The 27,689-nt window shown below is 33.6% G+C and overlaps 1 protein-coding gene across 2 annotated transcripts; it reads left to right on the forward strand.

The window, feature by feature from the left end:
- The first annotated feature begins 9,189 nt into the window (after positions 1-9,189).
- Positions 9,190-12,603, forward strand: LOC114319273 (toMV susceptible protein tm-2). Of its 2 annotated transcripts, none has more exons than XM_028266272.2 (2): positions 9,190-12,033; positions 12,215-12,603. In XM_028266272.2, exons 1-2 carry the CDS (start codon positions 9,384-9,386, stop codon positions 12,220-12,222), a joined length of 2,658 nt encoding a protein of 885 aa, XP_028122073.2. In that variant the 5' UTR covers positions 9,190-9,383; the 3' UTR covers positions 12,223-12,603. The 2 variants fall into 2 exon arrangements, with proteins under 2 accessions (XP_028122073.2, XP_028122074.2); XM_028266273.2 differs by having other exon boundaries at positions 9,190-11,965.
- Positions 12,604-27,689: the final 15,086 nt, after the last annotated feature.

The raw sequence follows: 27,689 nt of genomic DNA on the forward strand, positions 1-27,689 counted from the left end.
CTTTTTGGCTTTTTTACTTTTGTGAGAAAAAAAATGAAATGATTATAATTTAAATGTAATTTTATCTTATTGAGTTAAAAAGCCTATTTTATTTTTTTGTAATTAAAATAGCCCAAACCCAACCCAACCCAAAACTTCATGCCAAACATAATCATAATACATGGTAAAGATATCTCCGTACTTGAAATAATAATGCATACAAATTTATGATTAGCAGATAACAAAGGTCCGGTATAAGACATGATAAAAATATCTCCATACTTGAGATAATTATGCATAAAAATTTATACTCCACAAATAATAAGGATCCGACATAATAAACGATAAAAATATCGCTATACTCAAAATAATATTGCATAAAAATTTATGCATTCTGAAAATTTAATTAAAATCTTTCCTGTTTTGGCTATAGAAGAAATCGTGCAACAGTTTCACGACGCCGACTTTTTTTTTTTTTAAAGAATTAATTGCCTAAGATGTTGCCAAGTTTCACAAATATAAACAAGTAATGCTTTTTGTTTGATAAGCTGCGCTGCCAAGTTTCATCAATATGAACCAAGTAATGGTTGTTTAATTTGATGGGGCACGTGTAAGTCTTCTCCAATGAAGATCCACAAAAGCCTTTCCAGAAACCCTTATTTTGGCGTATAAATTAACGGGTTTTTATTTAATGTTAAGAACATCATATTCATCTCCTTCACTTTAGTTTTTCGTTTCATACTGATAGTGTCAATTGTACGGATACAAAAAATTCAATGCTTATAATGAAGAAAACTCGATGACAAAAATGATTAGAATCATCACGTGATCTGCAAGAGAAAATGTCCCCAGTCGCTAAACAGTAGGGAGTCATCTGATGTCTAAATTAATTCTCTAATATTATAAAAATATCGAAATGCTCACAGTCGCTAAACGGTTGGGGTCATCCGATGTCTAAATTAATCCTCTAATATTATAAAAATATTTAATGAACAAATTTCATAGTGAAAAATAACATACCTCAATCCATGGAGGTTAGCAAGTAATTTGAGTGCTTCAAAAGTCTTGTTCCAAACAATCTCCGATTGTTTAAGACTTTTTATCTTTTGGTAAATTTACACAATATAAAAAACTATTGTAATGTTTAACTAGAATTTGACAATTGTCTTATATTGCGTCACGACCAACGTACTTTTTGTGATAATTTTTATTCCCTCTCACTTCTTTTATCAATGTTTCACGGTTTGTGAGCAAAGTTACAAGAGACAACAATATTAACAGAAAGTCTTGAACTTCAACATGTTATATATAGTGGTTCTAGTGTTTCATCTCCAATATGTGCGAAGCATAGAAACGCCCATGATTGAGAATTTTCTAAGGGATTGCATTAATTCGGCTGGTTCGATGAATTGAATGTCAATCCAAGCTCAATCTCATGTATAGAGGGATGTACCTAAGCCTGAATTCGCCCTTGAGCCCGACTTTTGCCCGAACATTTTGTCCAAGTTAGATTCTGAATTTAATTTAAAAAATTTGAGTTTGGCTCAAATTACCCAAATAAATAAATAAATAAGAGAGAGTTTGTCTGAAACTAATTTATTTCACTTTGAAGATGAAAAAAAAAAGAAGAAGAAGAAAAATAATAAAATATATTACATTGCAATATAATTTAGTCTAAAAACATTGATAAAATAATTTTTAATTTCTAATATTTCATATTTATTATATATATTAATAAAAAAATTGGATTATTCAAGTTATTCGGGTTGTAGAAACTCGTGCCCAAGCATTGTCCAAAGTGAATCCGGGTATGCAAATTTTAGCCCTAACCTTGATCAAATTTATAATTAGCAAGTGTTTGAGATCATAAAAAAGCTTCCCTTCTGGGGAAATTACCAATCAGTGTGAAGTTGGGCAAATGTTTATAAAGAGGCAAGAATATAAATATTTGCGGAGTTCAACTTTCGTTGTTTTTTTTTATTAAAAAAAGAGTTGCACTCTCATTTAGCCCCCGTTTGAAAAGTGGATTAATTTTTTGACTTTTTTGATTTTATTGGCCTTGTTTGGAAAATTAATTATTTTAGTTGACTATTTGATTTTTCGATTATGAGCAATGATACATTCCTTTAATTTTAGAGCTCTAATTGAGCTCTAATGATGTGACCGGGAATAAAAAAAAAATTAAAAAGAATAAAATCAAAACTAAAACATCACATCACAGTGGGATACACTCCCATTAGAGCTCATTTATTAAAACTCTCAATCATTTTTCTTTCGATTATTTTAGTCTAGTTAAAAAATTTATATTTGAAAAGTTAGTTTTTTTTTTTTAATAGTTGATTTGATAGTTGTGGAAAAAAATAAAATAAAATGATTATAAATTGGATATTATTAACTATTTTAACATATTTTATCTTTTAGTGGGTTATTTTAACCCAATTGTCTTCCTAAACAAGGCCATTGATAATTATTTTTGGAAAATGTTTGGGATCTCCTTTGAAGATAACCTCCACACCTCCAAAGTGATCCTGGTCCTCCATAGATATGTGGGGTCCACATCATGAATGGTCCAAATTTATGGGGGTCTTGTGGGGATGGAGGTCTCGCTCCTTATTTTTTTGGTCCACAAATGATACAAACCCTCTTTTTTTTTTTTTTACCCCCACAACCCCTACAGACACATTTCAGCCAGAGATAGGAGGAAAACAAAACAAAACAAAAAGTTGGCCAATCACAATGTATTGAGGGTGGTAGGTTTCCCCAAAAAGGGGTCCCAACATTTTTCCTTTTTTGTCAACTACACGGACTTGTAATTGCTTTCACTTAATTTTACTTACAATGATATGACATGATAAACACTAACTTTTGATTTATCACACACAATCATATATAGTCAAACTCTTTTGTTATATTATTATGGGTGATTTTAGATAAATTATAGAAATTCACAATTTAAATTTTTAAATTCACTCGTAACAATGTGACAAGACAGTTAAATCTTACTTGATGGAATATCTAACGAATCAAAAGTTGATATCATTGTTGATTAAATTGTAAAAACTTTTATAAAGGAAAACTTTTTTCGTAATTTTGTAAGCTTAAATTGTAACATTTCTCATTAAAATTATGCAATCCAAACTTTTAAATTGGGAGTTTTTTTGGGTGAACATTTTAAAATGAGAGTTGAACTCTGTTTGGGTTAAGTCCAGCCAAATTGCACCCGATATTGGGTGCAAAATGTGTTTTTTTTTTTTTTTTTTTTTTTGTTTGTTTGTTTGTTTGTTATTATGTAACAATGTCAAAAGTCACTTCAGAAGTCTTCAAACCCTGTTCAACCCCGTCCCGTGACATTTGATATTGTAAATAAAATTTTTGGAATTAAGATATGTTGGTTGGGTTTATATTCGGCTAATAATTAACCTAACTAGGGGAAGTAATTCCTGGGAAATAAATGGACCGGTCTCTTCGATGCAAATATTTCTAGAGCCATGCTTTTTTCAAAGTAAAATTAAAATGGAAAATTACAAATACATCTTTTGAGATTTATTTAAAATACAGATTACTTTTTGTAATTTGAAAAATTACAAGTACTCTATTGTCAGAATTTTTTATTTAACATAATTAACTAAAAAAATGAAATTCATAATTTGAAAAATTAATCAAATTATTAGTTAAAATGTTTTTCTAACATCATTAAAAACTGTTAATTGATTTGATAATTTATTAATAAAAAAGGTAATTTGTTATGAAATTAAAAATCTCAGGGGGTGAAATGTAATTTTTAAAATTACAAGTGACAATTCATATTTTAATCAAATATCAAGAAGTATATTTATAATTTATCCAAATTAAAAATATATTGTTTCAAGAATTAAATCAATTTAAAAGATGAAATTAGCGAGTGGTGAATTCAAAATTAATTTATAATTTTTTATTTTTATAATTGAATGTTCGAATTAATTTATATGCACCTCAACTAATCACAATATCTTAAAAAAAGTTAACAACTGGATAAATTTTTAGTCGCCTTTTAAAATAACTTAAACTCAAAACTTTAATTTATATTCTTAAATTTTTAGGGAAACTTACATGTATCTCCTAATAAGTGGACTTATTGTCTAATAGGTTTTATAGGAAAAAATTGTTATAAAAAAGTCACTAATTGTAAGTTTTAGCGACAATTTATAAAAATCATGATAAAAAAAAAATTACTAATTGTCAATTTTTAGCGACGTATGTAAAAAATTATCACAAAAAAATTATTTTTAACGATAATTTTGTCAAGTCTTATTTTCAATAAGACTTTATAAGAATTAAGTCTAACTATTAAAATCTATTGATAATTTATCAAAAAAAAAAACATTTAACGCTCAATTAATTTCAAAATTAATCAATTAATGTGTATGAAAGACCGTTCTCGCTTTACAACTAGCTGACACATGTGAAACAATCTCGAAACTTAAAATTCTGGTATTAAAATAAATTTTGATAAAGTCTAAATGCTTTGGTGGGCATATAGTCGGTGGAAGGTAATATCCTGGAAAATTTCAAGTTTTGGATTGTTTTGTGGACTAACGTATAAAGCTATATAAAATTATTAAATGTTGCATAATAAAATAACCTATTTAGCTTTCGTAATGAAAAGGGACATTTTGGACCTAACCTAAAACAAGATTATGATGAAGACAAATAAATAATAATAATAAGAGTTAATAATATTTTTTATCATGTAGTTTGATTCAAGGATAAAAGATAGTTTTAGTCTTTAAAATATGTGTTTTTTTTATCATTTTAGTTTATTAAGTTTTAATTTTGTTATTTTGATCTTTAAAGTTGTCAATTTGATCTTATCTCTAATGTCTGTTTACATAGATAACGTGAAAAATATTTTATTCTCGAGTAAAAGACAATTTGGCTCCCTAAAGTATGCATTTCTTATTGTTTTAGTCCATTAAGTTTTAAATTTTATCATTTTGATCATCAAAGTTATTAATTTGATCTGAGACCAAATTGATTCAAATTGACAATTTTGATGATCAAAATGACAAAATTTAAAATATAAGAGACTAAAATGATAAGAAACTCACACTATAGGGATCAAAAATGTCTTTTATATATATTTTTATTATCAAACATTAGATTTAGAATCAAAATAACAAAATTAAAACTTAAGAGACTAAAATGAAAAACAACACGTACTTTAGGAACTAAAACTGTTTTTTATCCTTGATTAAAATTTATTTTAGTCTTTATAATTTTAAATTGAACAATTTAATCTCTACATTTTAAGTCTAGTTTCAATTACGTCATTCCATCTAAGTTTTTGTCAATTTAGTCACTCATTTTTTTTTTTTTGTTAATCCAACTTGCCAAGTGGTTATGGAGAGGGCACTTAGATGTCAAGGTGAGTGAGATTTTAGATTCAAATTTATGAAAAGACGTTGACCTACGTTGTAAATTAGGATTGTGCAAAATACCGTCAAGTCCATTAAAACCATAATGATCCGCATCAATCTGTACCGTTCTATCCGCTAACTGCGGTTTAAATTTTAAAATTTATAATCCGCCTTCGAAACTACTCCGCTCTACTATAGTTAATACATATATATTTTTTAACCTATAATGAAATATCAAAATAAAAATGAACGTAAAAGAGATTTACTATGTGAAATTTATTACAAATTAGTAGTTATATATATATGAAAAATATTATATAAATTAGTTTGTGTTATATATATGAAAATTATTATGCAAATTAGTATTATATATTATGCAATGGCTTGAGAATTGGTTAGAATATTCTTCAATCCCCCAATCTGCCAAAAATTGCTCAAACTGCAACTTGTCAATCCGCCAATCTGCTAATCCACCATTTAATTTATAATTTTACTCTTAAACCGCCTGAACCGCACCACGCACACCCTTAATTGTAATCTAATTACTAACATACTTTTTTCCATTTTTTTTTTTTTGGTTCCTTTAGTTTTGCGTGTGTCATTTTCCTGTCCAAAATGATAACACAAGTGTGGATTTTAAATTGATAAATTAAAGGATAAAAGACAATTTTAGTCCAAAAAATATATGTTATTTATCATTTTAGTCTCAAAGTTTTAATATTGTAATTTTGAACATCAAAATTGTCAATTTGAGTCAATTTAATCCTATCTCTAACATTTGTCTAAATTGATAAACGACAACCTAGATAAAATATATTTTTAGTCTCTAAAGTATGCGTTCCTTGTCATTAGTCCCTTAAGTTTTATTTTTTGTCATTTTAGTCTCTAATGTTCTGTCTACATTACAAGTGCAACTTGGGCGCAGTCAATCTGAGCAACTAGAGCTTAGCTCAACCTTTTTTATGGCTTGGGAAAAATATTTTTGAATTCAGTGCGAATTTGGATAAAAATTCAAAACGAATTAAATTTTGGAGAGTTTGGGTTAAGATATTGAACAACTCAAGCAACTCAAAACTCAAGCAACTCAAAACCCGAATTATATATATCAAAAAATTAAATATACATATAAATTATTAATCATTAAATAATATTAAAGTAATTTAGATTGTTAGATCATATTGAATATGGATAATGTTTGAGAGCTCGAAACATTGCCCCCCCGAATCCCCCTAATGCCCAAAACTACGTCGTTTTGGGCATTAGGCTTTTTTTTTTTTTTTTTCCTTCCATTTTCGATCTGAAACGCAGGGGGAAGAGGGAGAGGGAGAGGGAGAGAGAGAGAGGGAGAGTGGAGAGGAGAGAGGGAAAGAGAGGGAGAGAAGAGAGAAGAGGGAATGGAGACACACACACACACAGAGGCCCCTGCATTCCGGCCGATCCGCCGATCGTCGCAGCTCCGCCGATCGTCGGTCCGCCGTCTGCCTCCGCCGCCGCCGTCTGCCTCTGCTTCTTCTTCTTCCCTTCTTCTTCCCGATCTTCTTCCCTTCGTCTGCTTCTTCTTCTCTGATTGAACCAAAAACGGCGTCGTTTTTTATTTCGGAGGATTAGGGGTGGCAATGTTTCGAGCTATGTAGCACGGTCCATTGAATATATACAAATAGCACAACACCAAATCTTAAATTATAAAGACCATTATAGACCGCAGTTGCAAATTAGTTCTTTAATTTTTAGCTCTCTCGCATTATATAAATTATTTATTTTGATATTATTAATGATTTTATATAAAGAAATATAAATAGAGTATAATTTTAATAAATTAATTAACTTAATTGCATAAAAAAAATCAAATTTATACTCAATTCAGCCTCACTTGGGTGGCTTGGGGGTAGACGCTCCCTCTGTTTTTTTGAAATATTATATATCATTGTCATTTCGGAAAATTACATTGACACCTCTTGTACGCTAATTCTATTAAATATAGTTGTTAAATGACTATAATACCCTTTTAGATTAGTCAAATATCATCTCCCTACTTCACTTAGGGTGGATTTGAAAAGTGATTTTTTTAGATTTTTGGCTAAAATGTGAGGTGAAAAAGAATAATTTTTTTACCTTTTATGAAAAAATGTGTAACAAATAGAGAGAATAAGAAAAAATATTTTACTTTTGTGTATAACTTTTTGAATTTTTGACTTTTTTAATAATTTTTTTTAATTTTTTAACTAAATTAACCTCATCCCAAACGATTCCTTAATCTCTTTCATTCTGTAATGGTTGTGATTCAAGGTTTGAATTACTACCCAGTGAAAAAAATGAGAATGAGAAAAATGTTGTGTGTGGTGATACAGTATAATAGGGTATATATTCAAGATAAATAGACATATAGCACAATATGATTGGAGTTAAATACTAAATTGATTTAAATTGACAATTTTAAAGATCAAAATGATAAAAATTGAAGCTTAAAAAGATTAAATAACGATGAACACTTACGCTGTTAGAGCTAGTCCTGACATTTTAAACTTTTAAGATAATTGGTGTGTAACATAACGAAGATAATAGCAATAAAGGTACTTCAATTATAACAAAATAAATAATTAAATTAGCTAAAAGGAAATTTATGTGTAAATCCTAATAGGTAGATTTATTGTCCAATAGGTCCTGTAGAAGTAATGACATTCTTCATCAAACACTATTAAAAAACGTTATTAATTGTTAATTTTCAGTGACAGCTTGAAAATTGTCACAAAAAATGTCACTAATTATAAGTTTTAACGACAATTTAAAAAAATCGTCCAAAAAAACGGCACTAATTTTCAATTTTAGCGACAGTTTGAAAATTTTATCGCAAAACAATATTACTAATTATAAGTTTTAGCGACAATTTATAAAAACCGTGACAAAAAAAAAAAAATACTAATACATATGCAAAAAATCATCACAAAAAATTATTTATAATTTTATTAGGACCTATTTTCAATAAAAATTAATGATAATTAAATCTAATTATTATAACCTATTAGCAATTTATCCCTAACTAAACTACTTCGTTGAATGGTCTAACATGGTGTTTGTTGAATTGTTCCTTGGGCCGGTTTTATTAAAAAAATATAATAATAATTTGATTAAAGGGTCGTTTTTAATATTTCTCTGTTGGAAGGAGTGACTGAGGGTGGTTATTATTATTTTTTTTTTGGCTGTCATGTAAAAACAATAAAAATAAAATAATAAAATAAATGATAAATTACAAATATACCTGTCAGAATTTGTCATTCAAAGAGTTGATTGAAAAAAAAAAAATAAATAAAAATAAATTCTAATTGTCTTCTTATATACAACAACAAAATTACTAAAATCATTAATTGAAGTATATTATTGACATCGTCAAAAATTATTAATTGAATTAATAATTAATTAATAAAAGAGGTTTTTTGTTATATGATTAGAAATTTTAAAGGAAATAATGTAATTTTCATAATTATATGGGTCAATTAGTATTTCACTTAAATCTCAAAAATTGTATTTATAATTTACTCTAAAATAATGTATATTGTATTTCTGCGATGATGCAGAGGAATTCACCTAGACATAATTTTGCTTCATTAAAATAATAAGAAATCTTCTTCTGTAATTTGGGAAGATGACTAAAAATTAAAAGTTAGCTTTAACCTATTTCGAGTCACATTACCTTTCTATTTTTTTACACATATTTTTTTTAAAAATAAAAAATAAAAAAAATCAGAAAACGAACTTTTGACTAATTTCCCAAAACAAAACATGAAAACGAGATCAAGACCCCTCCATTTATTGAAGAAAATTTGATTTGTAAGCCAAAATTCCTGCTGAAATCAACATACGTGTTCGGTTTGTATTGGACTGTAGCTCACAACACTCCCCAATCCAAGTTGAATTGATTTCAATTTGGTTTTCGACTTCAAAATCACTGGCTAATGGATTTTATCTCTTATACTCTTCTTGGTGGTTTGTAGCCAAAGAAGAAAAAATAAAATGGCAGAAATTGCCATTTTCGCCGCTAAAGCAGTTCTCAAACAAACTATACTAGTATTGGGCAATCTAGCTGTCCAAGAAGGTTGTCGCATGTCAAAGTTGAAGGAAGACATGGAGTGGATCGAAAATGAGATGAGTTATATCCAAGCATACCTAGAAGATGTTGATGATGCTGATGGCGAGCAAAGCGAAAGCAGAGTGGAAGCCACCTTGCTGACCAATATTAGAGTCCTAGCTTTCGATGTAGAGGACTTTGTGGAGACATACTTTCCTCGTATAGGATCATTTTACGAGAGGACAGGGTGCTTGGGAAGTTGTCTTAAGAGTGCCACTTGTGTTTTATGCCATGGCTTTGCAATTCATAACCTTGTTGTAGAGATTGAAGCGATCAGAAGAAGGGTTGAAAATATTGCTCGCGTTAGAAATGCTTATGGAACCAATAATAGTACCAACAACAGTGGAAGAAACATATGGGAGAAAAGAAGGCATTTCCTTCATCATGATGAACCAATTGTAGTTGGTTTTGATGAACATATCAAAACATTGATGGCTAGAGTGATTGATCCTGATTTGAAGCGTCATGTGGTCTCAATAGTTGGTATGCCAGGACTAGGCAAGACGACTCTTGCTAAGAAAGTTTTTGATTCGGTTGTAAATGATGATGACTATAATTTTCACCATCGCTTTCAGTGTTCAGCGAAGGTTTATGCTTCTCAAAGGCCCAATGTAAAACATCTCTTGCAAGACATAGCAAAACAAGTGGGCTTGGCGAAGGAGAAGTGGGAAGAGAATGTGGAGGCCAATCTTTCTGCATATTTGAAGGGCAAAAGGTATGTAATCTTGATTGATGATATATGGGACACCCAAACATGGGATGATCTTGAAAATGGCATTCCTAAAAATTGTAAAAATGGTAGCAGAATAATCATCACTTCTCGAAACAGAGAAGTGGGCTTGTCCATATGTGGGGTTAGCTTTCTATACGAGCTACAACCCTTGAAACCAAATGAAAGTTGGAACCTTTTTTCTATGATGGTCTTGGACCCTCTGGAAATTACCACCGACACAATTGAGTTCCAAGAGTTAGAACCTCTCGGTAGGAAAATTGTAGAAAGATGTGGTTTTGTACCACTTGCTATTGTGGTAGTAGCTGGTTTGCTACTTCGTAAAGAGAAAACTGAACATGCGTGGAAGGGAGTACTTGACAACATGGGTCAAGATGATGATATGTGTTCAAAAATCTTGGCTTTGAGTTACAAAGATTTGCCCATTCATTTAAAACCATGCTTTCTCTATTTTGGGCTTTTTCCAGAGGATTATGAGATCTTTGCATTCGAATTAATTAACTTATGGGTGGCGGAGGGATTTGTACAAGAAAAAGGACAGCGCACGCCTGAGGATGTGGGGGAAGATTACCTTGATCATTTGGTTGCTAGGAACATGGTTCAAGTTGCTAGGAGGAGATACGATGGGAGGATTAGAACTTGTCGTATTCATGATCTTCTGCACAGTTTATGCATTAGGGTGGCCACCGAGTGTAACTTCTTTAACCCTCACAACGATGTAACTGCCATTAATTCTGCACAGAAAGTTCGTAGAGTCACAAACTACCGTAATAGTGTTAGGGAATACATTTCTTCTAATTTTCAAACTCCAAAGCTTCGTACCATGCTATCTTTTCTTGGAAAAGACTGGAGCTCACCTAGCAGGAAACAAGTTAAGGAATTTTTTAAAGGCTCTAGATTTCTTCGAGTGCTAAGCGTAGATGGCCATGGCTTTTCATTCCCTCTTCCAAATGAAATTGGCAATTTGAGGCGCTTAAATTACTTTGGATTCAAAAATCACTTTGTCAAATTTCCCTCATCCGTAGGCAAATTAAAAAATTTAATGACCTTGGATGTGCGAAGTTATCGTATCCATATTCCAAGTGTTATTTGGAGGATGAAACAATTGAGGCATATTCTCTTATACAAAGAATCTAATCTACAGCCTCGAGGTTGTCCTCACATGGTCAGCAAATGTAGTTTCCATAAAAATGGAGTTTCTTTGCCTAATCTCCAAACCCTGTATGTGGTGCCTCGACAAGTTCTAAAGGCTAAATGGCTGCCCAACTTTCCTAATTTGAGAAAATTAGGAATCTCTTACGTGAGGGAGCCAATTATCGAGGTATTATCAAATGAAGCACCCGTGTCAAACAAGCTAGAAAACTTGCGGTTGTGGAACATTTTGGGCGATTCAGAAGTAAATCTAACAAAACTAAATCTGTCTCGATATGAAATTCTGAGAAAGTTGCATCTGCAAATATACATGAAGAGGTTGCCGGAACATGGTAAACTGCCTCCAAACCTTATCAAGCTTACACTTGTGTGTACTTTCTTGGACGAGGACCCATTGGTGACACTCAAGGAACTGCCTAAATTGAAGATCCTCAAATTGGGTTTTAAGTCCTACAAGGGGAGGAAGATGGTGTGCTCAGGAGGATCGAATAAATTTCCTCAGCTCGAAGTATTGGAAATTGTTATGTTATCGCTAAACGAGCTGGTAGTGGAAGTTGATGCAATGCCAAGACTTGATAAGCTAAGGTACGATTTTATCCGCGTACTAACGATTCCAAAGAGGATCTTAAACATTACGATTGCCAGACGAAAAGGTAATTTTTAGTTGTTGCACTTTGGTTTCCCCCTCATATATCTTTTCGTTTTTCATTTTTGAATTTTTTTTTTTAAAAATTACTATTCAAAATGGGGGCTTCATATAGCCTATAGAGATATGGGATTTATAATGACAGTTCTTTCTTACTATGAATATGCTACATTGGTTGATGAATGCAGGTGGATGACGTAGGTGAATGCAAACATCCAACAAAAGCATATGTACGGAGAGACAGATGAGTGTGCAGCTAAGTTGGATAGCTAGAGGAGAAGTTAGGGAAATCACAAAAAAGCATATAACACTATGATGCCTATTTGTTTATTATACATCATTTCATTGGTAATAGACAAGTGTGGCACTCATGTCTATTACCAATCCAGTGATGTCACAGTAAACAAAATATAGTCTGTTTGTGTGTTTGTAAATATATAATTTTGTTAATAATGTCTTGATACTGTATTTGTGTATTATTATTTTTTTAACCATGTAATGTGTCATCTTTGTATTTGTAGCAGATATGAGTAGTAAGACCGATTAAACCAATGCAATAATAACATATAGGATGATAGATATGGTATGATGATGTTGTTGTTTGCACCTACATTTTGTTTAAGGTTTTAAAAGTGGGTTGTTTTTAATGTTTTTGTTGTTGGGGCTAGGGACCAAGGAGTTTTTTTGTTATTCTTTTTTTGAGCTGATTATTTAAAAGTTTTATTTATAAATATTATGGTAGTTTATGTCTTATTTAAAAAATTTTAAATCAATAAGTCCTATTTAATAAAATTGATAATATTATCAATTTTTCTTAATTTTTAAAACTAAGAATATTATCAATTTCTCATAGTAATGTTTAAGATAATTGTTTCACTAACTGATGAAAAAACAGAGCATGAGATTAAACGTTTTTGCCCTTTTACTTGTTGGTTTGATTCAACTGTTTAATAAAACTAAGAATATTAACAGTTTTTTTTCTAGTTTTAAATGATGAATAATTATTGTTTGAAAGATAATTCTGACTATTAAAAATTTAATAAGACTTGAAAGTCCAAAAAAATTTAATTAAGACTTAATAGAATATAAGTTTATAAATTAGAATTTATATGTAAATATTCCTTGTTTTTTTTAGATGTTCTGTAAACAGATCCAAGTTTTTATGCCTTTGAATATTTATTTATTTTATTTATTTTTAACAAGGAAAAATAATGTTATTGATGAAATTGGAAAGCACAACTCCAAAGAAACATCAATAATGGTTCAAGTGCAAACTCCATCCAAACTAGATTGGCATAGGAAGAGAATCATTTGCAAGCACAAAAAACCAAAGCAAGAAAGAAAACCACTAAAATGAGCCAACAAATAGCACCCAAAAATTCAGAAAATAAAAACACCAAAATTCTGATCAGCAGCCATTAGATCAGATTGCATATCTCAAAAAAAAAATCCCAACAATCTCACAGTTACCGTCTTATTCCAATGAGCTGAATAAATTATAATTATTTATTTCTCTGATGCGATGTTTACATGTTAATTCATAATATTATATTTTAAAATAATAATATTAGGGATTAAGGATGCTCAGTGGATATTTTCATCCACCTAAATCAATCGGATTGATTCGCTTTATTTTAGACGGATGCGTAATGACGAGCGAACGATTGTGGATTGATTTTTTTTTTCAATCCGTCTAGTTTTAGACAGATGATGGATTTGAGATTCTCTTAATTGCAACCGAACTGCCAAATCGCAAGCACCTCTCATAATTTGTAAAACTTTTTGTTTTCAATTTGTTTAAATATTCTGTTTGTGTTTTCAATTAAAAATAATTTAAATATTCTGTTGTGTTTTCAATTTAAAAATCATTTTATCAAATGACAAATGTTGATATTTGATATTTTTGTGTGAAAAATATAAGGCTTAATTTTGTCCTTTTTTTTTATAAATCAAATTAAATAGTTTTTGAATAAAAAAACAATAATGAAATAGTTTTGATAATACATGATTTTCTTATATGTATTTATTATTAAATTTGACAATTTATTTGATAATCCTTTGATAATGTTGAGTTAGATTGTTATCCAAAAAAAAATGTTGACAAGTTATTATATTATATTCAAAATTTATGAAAGTTTAAACCGCTAAACTAATTCTCATTCATCCTTAATCCATCAATTTGTATCAGCCAATCCAATAAACAAATGATGAATTTGAGATTTTCCAACCACAATCGAACGGCAAACACTCCTATTAGGTACACATAATTAAAATCAAGAAAATACCAAAGAAAACATTGTGTGGACCAAATTTATTCAAAATGTCGCCCTCACCACATAAGCATTAAATCTAGACCCTACGCGCTTTTTCTTAGCCATTTTGTTAGTTCGATTTATGTGTCCCCAGCATTATTAATTTTGATTTAATAAGCATTGAATTGCATTCATTATGGATGTGACACATAATACGCTAATTTTAAATCTATAGCGTACACTCACTTCCCAGATAAAACTTGCTACGCCTCCGTTTGGAAGGGATTGGCTTTTTGATTTTTTGACTTTTTTAACTATTTTAGTCTGGGCTTAAAAGTTTGGTTTAAGAAGGCTTTTTTGACTTTTTAGATTTTTTGAATTTTTTTGTGAGAGAAGAATGTAATGATTATAGGTTGGATGTGATGTTTTGTTTGTTATGCCTAAAATAGCCTATTTTATTTTTTGTGACTAAAATAACCAAAAAAATCTACAAACCCACTTGCCAAACTCAGGCTACATAACATTTTTTACCACGTAATAAGGGTACTTAACATTGATTCACTCTATTTATTTAATACTGCATTCATAAATACATATAAAATTTATTTACTTGTGTCTTAAAATAAGAAAAACATATAAAAATTAGAATTATATCTAACATTTTTCTTTATTTAATTAAGTTCCCTTATTCATTTAAAATTTTAACAGAATATATCGAGTAATAAAGAATCATCAATGAATATTGTACTTTTTTTTCCTAATTTAACCATCTATCAAACTTAAAATGATTTAATTTATTTTAAAAATTTTATTTTGATCATATCTACTAGCTGTGGTTGGAATATAGTCAGTGGACGGTAATATCGTAGCAAATTTCAAGTTTTGGATTGCTATGTGGAGTAAATATAACATATTTTAAGAAAAAATTGGCTGTAAATTTATTTTTATGGATGTATATTGTATTAAGTTTAATGATTGATCATTTTGATTTTAAAAACATGATTGTTGGTCAAATTATAAATCATTATTTTAAAGAATTTTTTTTTTCATTTTTACTCTTGTATTTTATTTTATTTTAATTTTTTATCTCTACTTTCACTCTCTATTCCCGTACACTACTATCAATTGTCACTTGGCGTTGTTAGCTCCAGCCCATCACATGGAGGAGTTAATGGATAGGCTCTTCAAGTCAAGAAGAAGGAGGGAAGGGAAGATGGCAGTTGGCAGTCCAATTACTCTTTCACTTGACTTTGTTTCCTCTCTTTTATGTATAAATAGAGGTTGAGAGAAAGAGAAGAAAAATATAGGCAAAAGAAGAAAATACAGAGTGTATGTATCTGTGAGATGAGAGTGCTATAGAGAGAGAAAGTAAGGTGTAAGTGTTGTAAACTCCCTCCGGAAAATTTTATAGAAAAATCTCTCCGTGGACGTAGGCAATTGTCGAATCATGTAAATATCTTGTGTCTTTTTCTCTGTGTGATTGATTTTTGGGTGTGCCTTAATCCTAACAAGTGGTATTAGAGCCGTGTTGGTCGATTTTCAAAAAAACAGGGTATGTTTTTCAAAACTACCCAGAAATCGAGTTGCTCAAAATTACTTTTGAGCATACCAGAAGGAAGCTCTCGACGAGAGGAGTCCAAAATTGTAAAGAAGAGCACCAGATGAGCTGTGACGCGCCCTCACGCGCCTCTTGAAAAAAGTGTATGAGTCTCAGTCTCAGATACACTCCATACATGCCGTTGACGGTATCGGCGCGTCATTCTAGTCTCAAGCACGCGCCTAATGCGGGGCTGAAGGAGAAAGGCGAGTGAACTGCGCGTAACACTAGCATCACTGCCACGTGTTTGCCACGTCAGCACCACGTCAGTGCCATGTCAGCTCTACATCGGCACCATGTCACTGCCACGTGTCTACCACGTCAACACCACGTATTGATACATGTTAGCCATGTCATCACACCGACTAACCAGTCAACCCGCTGGTTTGACCCAACCCGATCCAGAGGCAGAGGGTTATTTGGTGCTACGCAGCTACAGTACATCCAGTGATCTGAATCGTCGAACTTATTTTGGCTATATCGGAGCCATTTAAAGTCTGATTTTGGCGAGCCAATAGTGGTTTCCAACTATTTGAAGTATTTCGGAGAGATCCGTACAGTTAGATTTTTAAATCAGAGTTTCTGTAAAAAAGTAAGAAGACAATTGAGGAATTCACTTCAACTTCAAGATCCATGATCAAGTTGAATCTTTCCAATTATGCAATCTGAAAGCCGCAGATGGAAGACATCCTCTATTATAAAGACTTGTTTGACCCTATTGTTCTAAAAGGGGTTAAACCGGAAGAAGTGAAGGATGAAGACTGGATAAAGATGAATCGGAAGACTATTGGTTGTATCAAACAATGGATAGACCACAGTGTGTTCCATTACGTCGCCTAGGAGACAGATACATATGTCCTCTGGACAATGTTAGAAGGAATGTACTAGTCAAAGACCGCCCGGAATAAAGCCTTGGTAATGAAAAGACTTGTAAATCTGAAGTTGAAGAATGGTGTGTTTGTCGCCGAGCACACTAGTGAATTCAAGAATCTGGTGAATCAACTTACAACCATCAAGATTCTCTTGGACGATGAAATGTAAGCCATACTACTGCTTAGTTCTTTATCGGACAGTTGAGAGACGTTGGTGGCTTCTCTCAATAACTCTGCATCAGAGAGGAAGCTGACCATGAGCATGGTCATAGACACCATGTACAATGAAGAGACAATAAGGAAAGACATAGGAGGTAATCAATTCCATACTCTTGTCATAGAAGATAGAGGCAGAGACAGAGTTAGAGGAAGAGGCATTGGTAGATGGAACAACATGAGTAAATCCAGAGACAGTAAAAATCAAGGTAACTCTAGCTTCACTTGCTTTCACTATGGCCAGGAGGGTCACATAAAGGGGAACGGCCCAAGCAGGAAAAATAAAGGTCAAAGCAGTAAGTCAAAGGGAGATGAGAACACGACAGTCACAACAACTGATGAAATACTTCTCGTAGTGGTGAAAAGGAGGATTGCCTTTACGTGGCTGACCACAGCTATACAGAGTGGGTGATAGACACAGCTGCATCTTATCACGCCACTTCCCACAGAGAACTTTTCAGCTCGTACAACGCTGGAGATTTTGGCACTGTTTGAATAGGGAATTCTAGCTATTCGAAGATTATGGGTATTGGAGACATTAGTATTCAGACTAATGTCGAACACAAGCTGGTTCTCAAAGATGCGAGGCATGTTCCAGATTTGCGCCTCAATCTTATCTCTGAAAACGCCCTGGACCGACAAGGCTATACAAGTACATTCAGAAATGGCCGTTGGAAGCTGATAGGAGGAGCTTTGACAATCGCCAGATGAGAGATGGCTTCAACATTGTACAAGACTCAAACGAAGATCTGTCTGGGAAGTCTTAATGCAGCAGAAGACAAGGAATCACCAGACTTATAGCACAGAAGACTGGCTCACATGAGTGAGAAGGGATTGCATCTGTTGGCAAAGCAATCCAGGATACCCTTATCCAAAGGGAGTGCCCTGAAATCGTGTGATCATTGCCTTTATGGAAAGCAACATCGAGTATCATTTAGTTCAACAAGTAGAGGAAAACAAAAGTGCTCAGTATGGTATACTCGAATATTTGTAGCCTAATCGAAGTGGGGTCACTTGGCGGCCGCAAGTATTTTTTGACCTTCATTGATGATGCATCAAGGAAGTTGTGGGTGTATTTCCTGAAGATGAAGGATGAGATATTCTAGCACTTTTAGGAGTTCCATGCAATGGTGGAAAGAGAGACTGCGAAGAAGTTGAAGTGTCTTCACACAGAGAATGGTGGCGAGTGCACTTCCAATACTTTTGAAGCATATTATGCTAGTAGACGTATCTGGCACGAGACAACAGTTCCTGGTACCCCACAACACAATGGTGTGGCAGAAAGGATGAACCGTACTATTATTGAAAGAGTCAAATGTATGCTCAGAATGGCAAAGTTGCTAAAGTCATTCTGGGCTGAAGCTGCCCGTACAGCCTGTTATCTCATCAACAGGTCGCTTTCAGTCCCGTTGAATTTTGCAATACCTGAGGAAGTCTGGTCTAGAAGAAAGATATCATATTCTCACTTAAGAGTCTTCGGGTGTAAGGCGTTTGCACACATCTCCAAGGAAAACAGACAGAAGCTTGATGACAAGTCCACTCTATGTATATTTGTAGGCTACTCGGATGCAGCATTTGGGTACAAGTTGTGGAACCCAGTGAACAAAAAGATGTTCAAGAGCAGAGATGTTGTGTTCTAAGAAGACCAGACAGTAGTAGATTTTGAGAAGTTTACAAAGTCTAGAGATATCATCACTCCAGACTTGTTCCCATCTCCCAAGCCATCACAAAATGCTAGATATGATGATGTGCAGCAAGAAGTGCCAGAGTTGCAGGATCTTATGCCAGAAATTGAGGACCAAGAGGAAATAGATGAAAAGGGTGTTGAGCAGGGGGAGCAACCCCTTCAACCAGAGACAAATGGGCCTCAGTTGCGGAGATCTAGAAGAACTGTCGTGCCATCAACCAAATATCCCGCTTTTCAGTATATTCTGATTACTGATGAGGGGGAGCCTGAGAGTTTTTCGGAAGCAAAAAGTCATAAAGAGAAAGATTGTTGGATACAAGTCATGAAGGAGGAGATGAGTTCTTTGCAGAAGAACCACACTTATGAGCTTGTTTCACTTCCAAAGGGCATGAAGGCATTGAAAAACAAATAGGTGTACAAATTGAAGAAAGATGGCAACGGTAAAATATTGCAGCATAAAGCTCGCTTGGTGGTCAAAGGTTTTGGATAGAAGAAAGGAATTGATTTTGATGAGATCTTTTCCCCAATTGTGAAGATGATTTCCATTCGAGTAGCTCTGGGATTAGCAGCTCGCTTGAATTTGGAGGTGGAACAGATGGATGTCAAAACTGTCTTTCTCCATGGTAATTTGGAGGAAGAGATCTATATAGAACGACCAGAAGGATTTGAAGTTAAAGGTAAACAGAATCTAGTCTGCAAACTGATGAAGAGTCTCTATGGCCTGAAGCAGGCGCCGAGACAATGGTATAAGAAGTTTGATTCATTCATGGTGGATCACGAGTACACAAGAATTGTAGCAGACCAGTGTGTATATTTCTGAAGGTTTTCAGATGGAAACTTCATCATCCTATTGTTGTATGTCAATGATATACTGATCATCGGACAGGATATTGCTATGATCAACAAGTTAAAAAAAGACTTGTTGCAGTATTATGACATGAAGAATTTAGGCCCAGCACAACAGATTTTGGCCATAAAGATTGTTCGTGACAGGAAAGCTAAGAAGATATGGCTGTCACAAGAGAAATATGTTGAACGAGTGATTGAAAGGTTCAACATCAAAGATGTCAAGCCAGTCAGCACACCACTGGCCAACCATTTCAAGGTGACAAAGCGTTCGTGTCCCACGACCAGCTCTGAAAGGAAAGAAATTGAGGCAATCCCTTATTCTTCCATTGTCACGCCCCACTTTTTATTACTCGAAATCATTACCAAATTCATTACTTTAATTCAAGTTCAGAGATCACATGCTGAAATAAACTCAAATGTTCGACTAGTAGAAATGAATAACCATTCTCTCATTCGTATGCAAATTAAATACAACATGAGCATACGAAATAAATTGCCCTTGGGCTTACATCATTAAAGAGTCAAGAAGAAGGGTATAACCCTTTTTTATAAATGGCATTCCGCAAACACAAAAGAGGTCCCGTGGCCAACAAATATGAAGATCCAAAATCTTGTAGCACATCCTGATTATCACTTGAAAAAGATTCAACAACGTGGGATGAACATATAGTCCAGTAGGGATCTCAACATGGTCCTCAACAATAACAACTTACAGATAGCTATGATCATGAATGCTCAATCTCATACTAGAGTAGTAAGGTGGCAGTTTATACAAAATATACATATGTATGAACTTTTCTCAAAATCAGCCATTTCATTCAACACTGAAACTGATTCACCTTTCTTTTCTTTTCATTACTCCTCTTTCCCAAACTTTCATTTCAATAACAATTCTAGAAAACAGCTTCGCCAAGCCCGTTACTTTCCCCCATTTTTCGTTCTTACAACTAATTTCCCTTTTTCAAAACATATTCAGAAATATTCAATTCCTTCTCACTTTCCAAAATAACATAAAATATTATTTATGTCGGTTCCCAACACATTCACATCTATACATGCATACCTTTAGTAAAAAGGGAAATAACAAATCATTAACATGTGTATAATCAACAAATAAGGCAACTTGGCCTTTCAAAACCATAACCATCGTAACTCATGACATACTCAGATACACTGAGACAATGATGATAAAAGCTCTACTCTACCTGCCATAAGCACGGTAAGTTAAGGATACACCTTACGATCAAATGACTAGCCATATTCTCCAGACACAAGCTGGAAGGTAATGGTACCTAGTCCAAGTTCTCCAGGCGCTAGCTGGAAGGCACTGGTACCCCTCATTCTAAGCACGGTATATAACACCAACCATCTCAATATAACAAAGCACAACCAATAAGTGTAATACATACACAACGATTCAACACAACAATGTCATCCTCCACCGATGACCAAGGACAAAACCTCTAGATGCATGTATTCAATACACCTATTAAAAGAGACTCAACTCTCAAGTGATCTTAAACCCAACAACGACACTGGTACGATAGTTAGAGATAAAACCCCCAAATGTGTGTATTCAACACTCATGATACAATAGTTCAATACTCATATTTATTTTCCAAGACTCACATAGAGTTAACATTTCATCTTCCATTTTCAAGATCAACTTTCATAATTTTCCAAGTCAACGTGTTCCATCACTTATTCCAAAAACACTTTTCCCATTTCACAAAACCAAATCCATTCTTTTCATTTTACAAAACCAATTCCATCGATAATAAAGCCATGACTCATCTCATTCCAATACACTCATTTCAAAATAACCCCAATGACATAGTTAATCCCTAAGCCATTAACACTTTTATACAACCCACTTTAACAATAGTAATTTATAAACATTGTCCAACCATGTTCCATTTTAATTTATCAAATCAAAATATAATTTAGGGTTTTCTCTTCTTTCAACAATAATCATGCTAGATTACTTCTCAATTAGCCCACACAACAACCAATGTTAACAAACTCATATTTAAACAACCAACCCTAGGTTTTCCCTTCATGATTTTCAAAGAAATCTCACATGGATATGATTTTCATGCAATACAAAACTACCACATACCTATCTATGAACGAGGCATTGAAAAAGAGCAAGGAAATCCCTACCTCAAATGGAGAACCCAAGGAGAAGAAGAGAGAAACTCAAAAGTGCTCCAAACGTAACCTTTCTCGGATCAAAACGAAGGCCACGCCAAACTCCACCTTTCTTACAAAGGAACTAGGCTAGAAACACACTAGAGCTAGATGGATTTTTAGAGAGAAGATATATATATAGAGAGAGAGAAGCTCTCAAGTTATTCATTCAATGAACTCCATTAAATAAATTAGTATATCTCATACATTCATGATACATAATGCATCTTCTATATTAATGAATTCATTAGATAGATTAATGTATCTTACATATTCATAATAGATACATAATGCATCTCTAAGATTCATTCATAATGAATCCATCACATTCAATGTATTAGCATTAGTCTTCTATACATTGTATATATAGGTGCATTCATTAATAATTAGTCACCTTCTAATTGATGTACATGTATTTTACTTAATGAGATGAATCTAGTATAATCATGCATAAGCTTTGAAAAGTTAGAGAGAGAGATTCGCCCGAAAAAGTGATCCAAAAGCTATTTTTCGGACTGATATACAAACAGGTCCGCTCGAGCGTCAAAAGCCCCGCTCGAGCGTGAAGCCCAAAATCTGGACATCAACCCTTAGTTTCCAAACACAACCAACCTATTTCAGAGCTGCCCAACACGACCCAAGACTCATATACAAAGAGTAAAGGACAGAAACGGGAATAAGACAACAACACATCCACGGAACCGAGTCCGGAATACAATTAAACAATGAAAGAAAAACCGAGATCGCTATAAAGTAGGAAGTTTGATGTATGCAATGGTGTGTACCCGGCCAGATATAGCTCATGCAGTTGGCATTGTAAGCAGATTCCTCGCCAATCCAAGAAAGGAGCATTGGGAGACAGTCAAATGGATTCTTCGGTACTTGAAGGGAACTTCAAAAATGTGTCTATGTTTTAGGGGAGCTGACCAATTTTGAAGGGTTTTACAGATGTTGATATGGCAGGTGATTTTGATGGTAGAAAATCTACATCAGGATTTCTATTCACTTTTGCAGGTGGAGCTGTTTTATGGCAGTCCAAACTACAAAAGTGTGTTGCTTTATCTATAACAGAGGCAGAGTACATTGCTGCCGTAGATGCTGGAAAGGAAATGTTGTGGTAAAGCGGTTTCTCCAAGAATTGGGTCTATAGCAAGTTGAGTACAAGGTACATTGTGATAGTCAGAGTGCAATTGATCTGAGCAAGAAGTCCATGTACCATTCCCGTACAAAGCACATTGACGTCCGGTATCATTAGATACGAGAAGTGATGGAAAAGTAGTTGATGAAGTTGGTAAAGATTCACACGGACAAGAATCCTTCTGACATGATGACCAAAGTTGTCACCAGAGACAAACTAGAAGTTTGCAAGAATCTGACCGGGATGGACTTCAAGTAAGAAGTTAGTTATCCATATGGGCGTGAAGGGGAAAATTGTTAGCTCCAACCCATCACATAGAAGAGTTAATGGGTAGGCTCTCCAAGTCAAGAAGTAAGAGGGAAGGGAAGATGACAGTTGGCAGCTGGCAGCCCAATTACTCTTTCGTTTGACTTTGTTCCCTCTCTTTTATGTATAAATAGATGTTGAAAGGAAGAGAAGAAAATACTGACAAAAGAAGAAAACACAGAGTGTATGTATCTGTGAGGTGAGAGTGCTATAAAGAGAGAGTGAGGTATGAGTGTTGTAAACTCCCTCTGGAAAATTCTATAGCAAAATCTCTCCGTGGACGTAGGCAATTGCCGAACCACGTAAATATCTTGTGTCTTTTTCTCTGTGTGATTGATTTCTGGGTGTACCTTAATCCTAACAGGCGTCTCATTGAAAAAGTCGCTAACTATTAGTGATGATAGTGGACAGATAGATGGTCAGACACATGAAAAAATTAGTGGACACATTGATAATTAGACAGATAGGTGAACAGAAAAAGAAATAAGTGGGGTGATATAGTCTTTCAAATTGTTAGTCCTTTATAGACAAAAAACAAAAAAATTAGAGTTGGGGCCATTGCCTCAAAAGTTTCAAATTTGGATTGTTATCCAGAGTGTTTTTTTCCCCCCCTAATATATTTAATGTATTTTGTGATAAATATTACGTAATCTTTTAGTAGTATGACGAAAGTTTTTTATTCAAAATTTTTAAAAAGATAAAAAATTTCACATTACAATAAAAATTTATGATTATAACAATTTATAATTCAAAATTATTTTAATGAAAAAATGTGTAACACCAAAATTGATAAATCTTGCTATGCAAACGAGGCAATCAACAATTACACATCATAATTTTTAAGAAAAATGATTGATCTATTGAATTTGGGCTCCTCCAAATTGCTCGAATTACATAAGTTGGACGACTGCCAATTGTTCGGATGACCAACGTCACCCTCATCAACTGCGATTGTATCCTTGTCAACCGCAGCTGTCACCCTTCTCAACCAGCGTGTCAACCGATATCAACTTAAATGACTGGCATAATCCCAGATGATTGGCCAGATGACCTCCTGGATGACTGTAGACACCCCATTTTGACCGCCCTTAAGATTTGGGCACCTTGTGTTGAACACTCGATGATAAAATGTTACGTTGTACAATTGTTCGATTTCTTCAACAAAAAGGCTCCAGTTTTAGGCTTTAAAAACCTAAACCCTGTACCCCCTTTGGACCAAAACCTATTTTTTTTTTTTCTAGCCTAACCACTCAAAGAAGAGCTGGCTAGCAAGTGGCCAGCAGGCCATTTTTCATTAGCCGAATGTTCCCTTCATGGCCGGCTGGCCGGCCATGTTCAACGACAGCAGATATTTTGAGACAGCCAGCTGTCCCCATGTGCATGCCTTGCACCAGCTATCTCTCTACAGATATTTTTGACGTGAGATGGTGCTTTTCTATAAATACAAAGCCTTCCCTAAGGGTTTGGGGTTAGAAAATTTTGCCAAGAGCCATAACTTGTCAAACACTCTTCCTCCTCTTTTGCAATACACATACACCATACATACACTTCCTAAGCCTAAACTTAAGGCCTTTTGCTGAGATTCTTGAACACAATTTCAGCTCTTGAGAGTGCTTAACTTGTGGCTTGTTAACTAGGAAGCACTTCCTCTTTTTAAAGAAGTAAACTTTCAACTCTTTAACCATCTTTTCTCCCTCTTTACTTGTTGTTTACTTACTGTTTTCAGAGTATTTTGAGGCCTGAAATATGTGATTTAAGTCACAAAAAAGATAAGGGGTTAGTCGCCCTTCTTTTCCTTAGGCTTGTTGGTTGTTAAAACCCTTTGGCTTTAGCCCATTTTTGCTCACTTTTTTCACCTCAAAAACTTGATTTTCAGCACTATTTTTGTGCTTTTTCAGAGCTTTTTTAGTGTGCTAATTTATGCTTTAAATACTATAGATGTGTTGTTGTAAGTCCTCATGGATATTGCTTTCAATCCATTTGAGTTGATAGTCTTTTCTTGCACTTTTTTTATAGCTTTCATACATGTTCATACCATTGTAATCACCCACTTTCCATTAGCACTCTACAATCTCCTTCCTTTCTTTGTTTATTTTGATAAAGAGTTGTATTTAACAAAAGATTGTTGTTCAAAGCATAAGAAAAAGACCTTTTATGCTAAGTGGTTTAATCTCCTCGGAGGTTCATTACCAGAACATTACATCTCTCTTATGTTAAGCACAATTTCTCGTTTGATACTTCTCTTTATCGTCAGTGTATTACTTCTAAGGGACTAACTTTCTAGTTAGACCTTTAGAAATCACAAGGAAAAGTGTCATTATAACTTATTATCAAGTTTGGATTTAGAGTCATTATCTTTGGGTTTGATTAGTCATTATCGCTCTCTTTGAGCTTGACTAGTAATTATTGCTCATTTTGGATTTGACTTAGAATTCATTATTGCTTGTAAATGGGTTTGATTCTTCTTTTGTAATTTCCCCGTAGAAAAGGGTTTGACAAGCTCATTTCTCGGGTCAAGTCGTGCTTGCTATCTTTATTGCTTTTGGACTTAGTGGACGTAATATACACTTTGGACATAAATGAAGAAAAGATAAGAAATGGAGAGGTAATGTAAAAATGGGCTAATAAAAAAAGAGAAAAAATAGGTAAAAAAGGTAATAAAATTGAATTATGTTCAATTGAACGTTATATTGAACTTATTGCGTCTTGAATCATTGCATACTCTTTAGTGATGTTTAATGGTTCATGAAGCAATGTCTACCCCTTCTCTTGAGGTAACTCCATGATAGGAAGGAGGTGTTGTTTGTCTTTCATTTCATTTTGTTAAGCTTTTGTCCTATCGGTTCTAAGATCATCATGCAACAAATTTGTGACAATTGATGACTTATGAATTGAATCTACTCTCCCCTTGATCAGCTTCATGATAGGGAAGGGCAGAGAGGATAAACATCTCTTGGAAACACTGTTTTTGCTCTATTTCAACTTTGTGGCAGCAGGGCATTTCACAAAAGTCGACAGATCGCTTTTCAAAGTCGGCCGGCCCCCTATTTTGTACAAGTAGTGGCATTTTTACAGCAGAACAGGACAGAATCTGAGGCCAAAACAGAATAATTTTCTGACTGCAAACAGGGCAGATTCTGGTAGCAAACAGAGAGGTTTCCGGGAAGATGTTCTCGGTTGTACGCATGTGGCCCCTCGCCTCCCATTCAAGTCCATTAAATTAGTGCTTTAATATTTGTATGTGTAATTAATTAGTTGGCTTCATTCGAATTTGTAATAGTTAGTTAATTTAGTTAATTCATTTAGTGTTGTAATAATTAGTTAATTAAGATATTCATTCGGACCTTCTTGTGCCAGAGCAAATTTGTAACACTTGTAATATTTTGTATGTCTTCCAACCCCCATTTCTTTCTCCCATTTATTTATATGCTTATCATGATAGCATTATATTTTTTGTTTCATATCATTGCCATGTGTTGTATCCATTTTTGCATGCATTAGGTTCGGTTCATCATTTTAACATTGTTATCATTTCCTACTTTGTTGAATGCGTGCGTTTGCCGCATGTTTTGAGTTGATCCGTATGACATGTTAAATAAACCAGATCTAGTAGTTGCATTTTGTATGTGTTGCATTAGTCACTTGTATATCAGAGTATGTATTTTTCTAATTATTTTCTTCTCTTTAGCTAAGTGAGCATTTTTCGTTTTAGCATATCGCATGTGTGTTTGTGTTACCATATCAAGCATATTACCACGAGACTAAGTGCTTATTTGAAATACCTCTTTGAATGTATGTAGATGAAAGCTATTTCTCTTAAGTTGAAATGATTTTGATAAATGTACATATGAGCTTGTTTTTTCAAGTAGCACATATTCAAAACAAACATGAAATCAAACATTTCCAAAGTGAGTGAAATAGTCTATACTTGTGTGTCTCACCTAGTAAGTAAGCATAATAATCAGAACTTGAATATATAATGTACATAAAAATCATATCATGAATAGTAGAGGCCAATCTTTGATCGGGTGAGTGGGGTCCTCAATTAATGACCTTCCCCTCTTATACCTAAGTTCTTGAGCCGAGACACTTTGGTTTTGACGGACGAGTGGCTTTTGGCACGAGTCACGGGTTTCCTAAATTTTTCAAAAATATTTAGGTGGCGACTTTGAAATTTGGCAATGCAATCCATTTTTGACAACTCTGATGATTAATGAATTTTATAAGATTTGCCGGATTTGGACTCTCATTTGTTTAATCTATTTCACATTGCACTTGTAAAACCAGCTTCAGAATTACGGAAGTCCGAACTATAAGGCTATCGTACCCGAGGAGACTAAACCCCTCCGAGGAGCGCAAAAAGCCAGCTACAATGACCAATGTGTCAACCGACATACATAAATTCAGACAATTCAGACAAGCCCAAATTCAATAGATGTAACATTACTCTAATTTTAAATAGCCATAACTCTCACCTGTAGTTCTGTTTGATTGTTTTTTGTGTCTTCAGAAAAACAGTGTGTTTGGTTTGAGTTTTTTGGATTAAGTTTTTTGAA

Source organism: Camellia sinensis, chromosome 5, assembly GCF_055761805.1.
Source record: "Camellia sinensis isolate YWXY chromosome 5, ASM5576180v1, whole genome shotgun sequence".
NCBI classification, from domain to species: domain Eukaryota; kingdom Viridiplantae; phylum Streptophyta; class Magnoliopsida; order Ericales; family Theaceae; genus Camellia; species Camellia sinensis.

Coding starts and splice junctions, on each gene's coding strand:
- LOC114319273 (XM_028266272.2), top strand. CDS start 9,384: ATGGCAGAAATTGCCATTTTCGCCGCTAAAGCAGTTCTCAAACAAACT.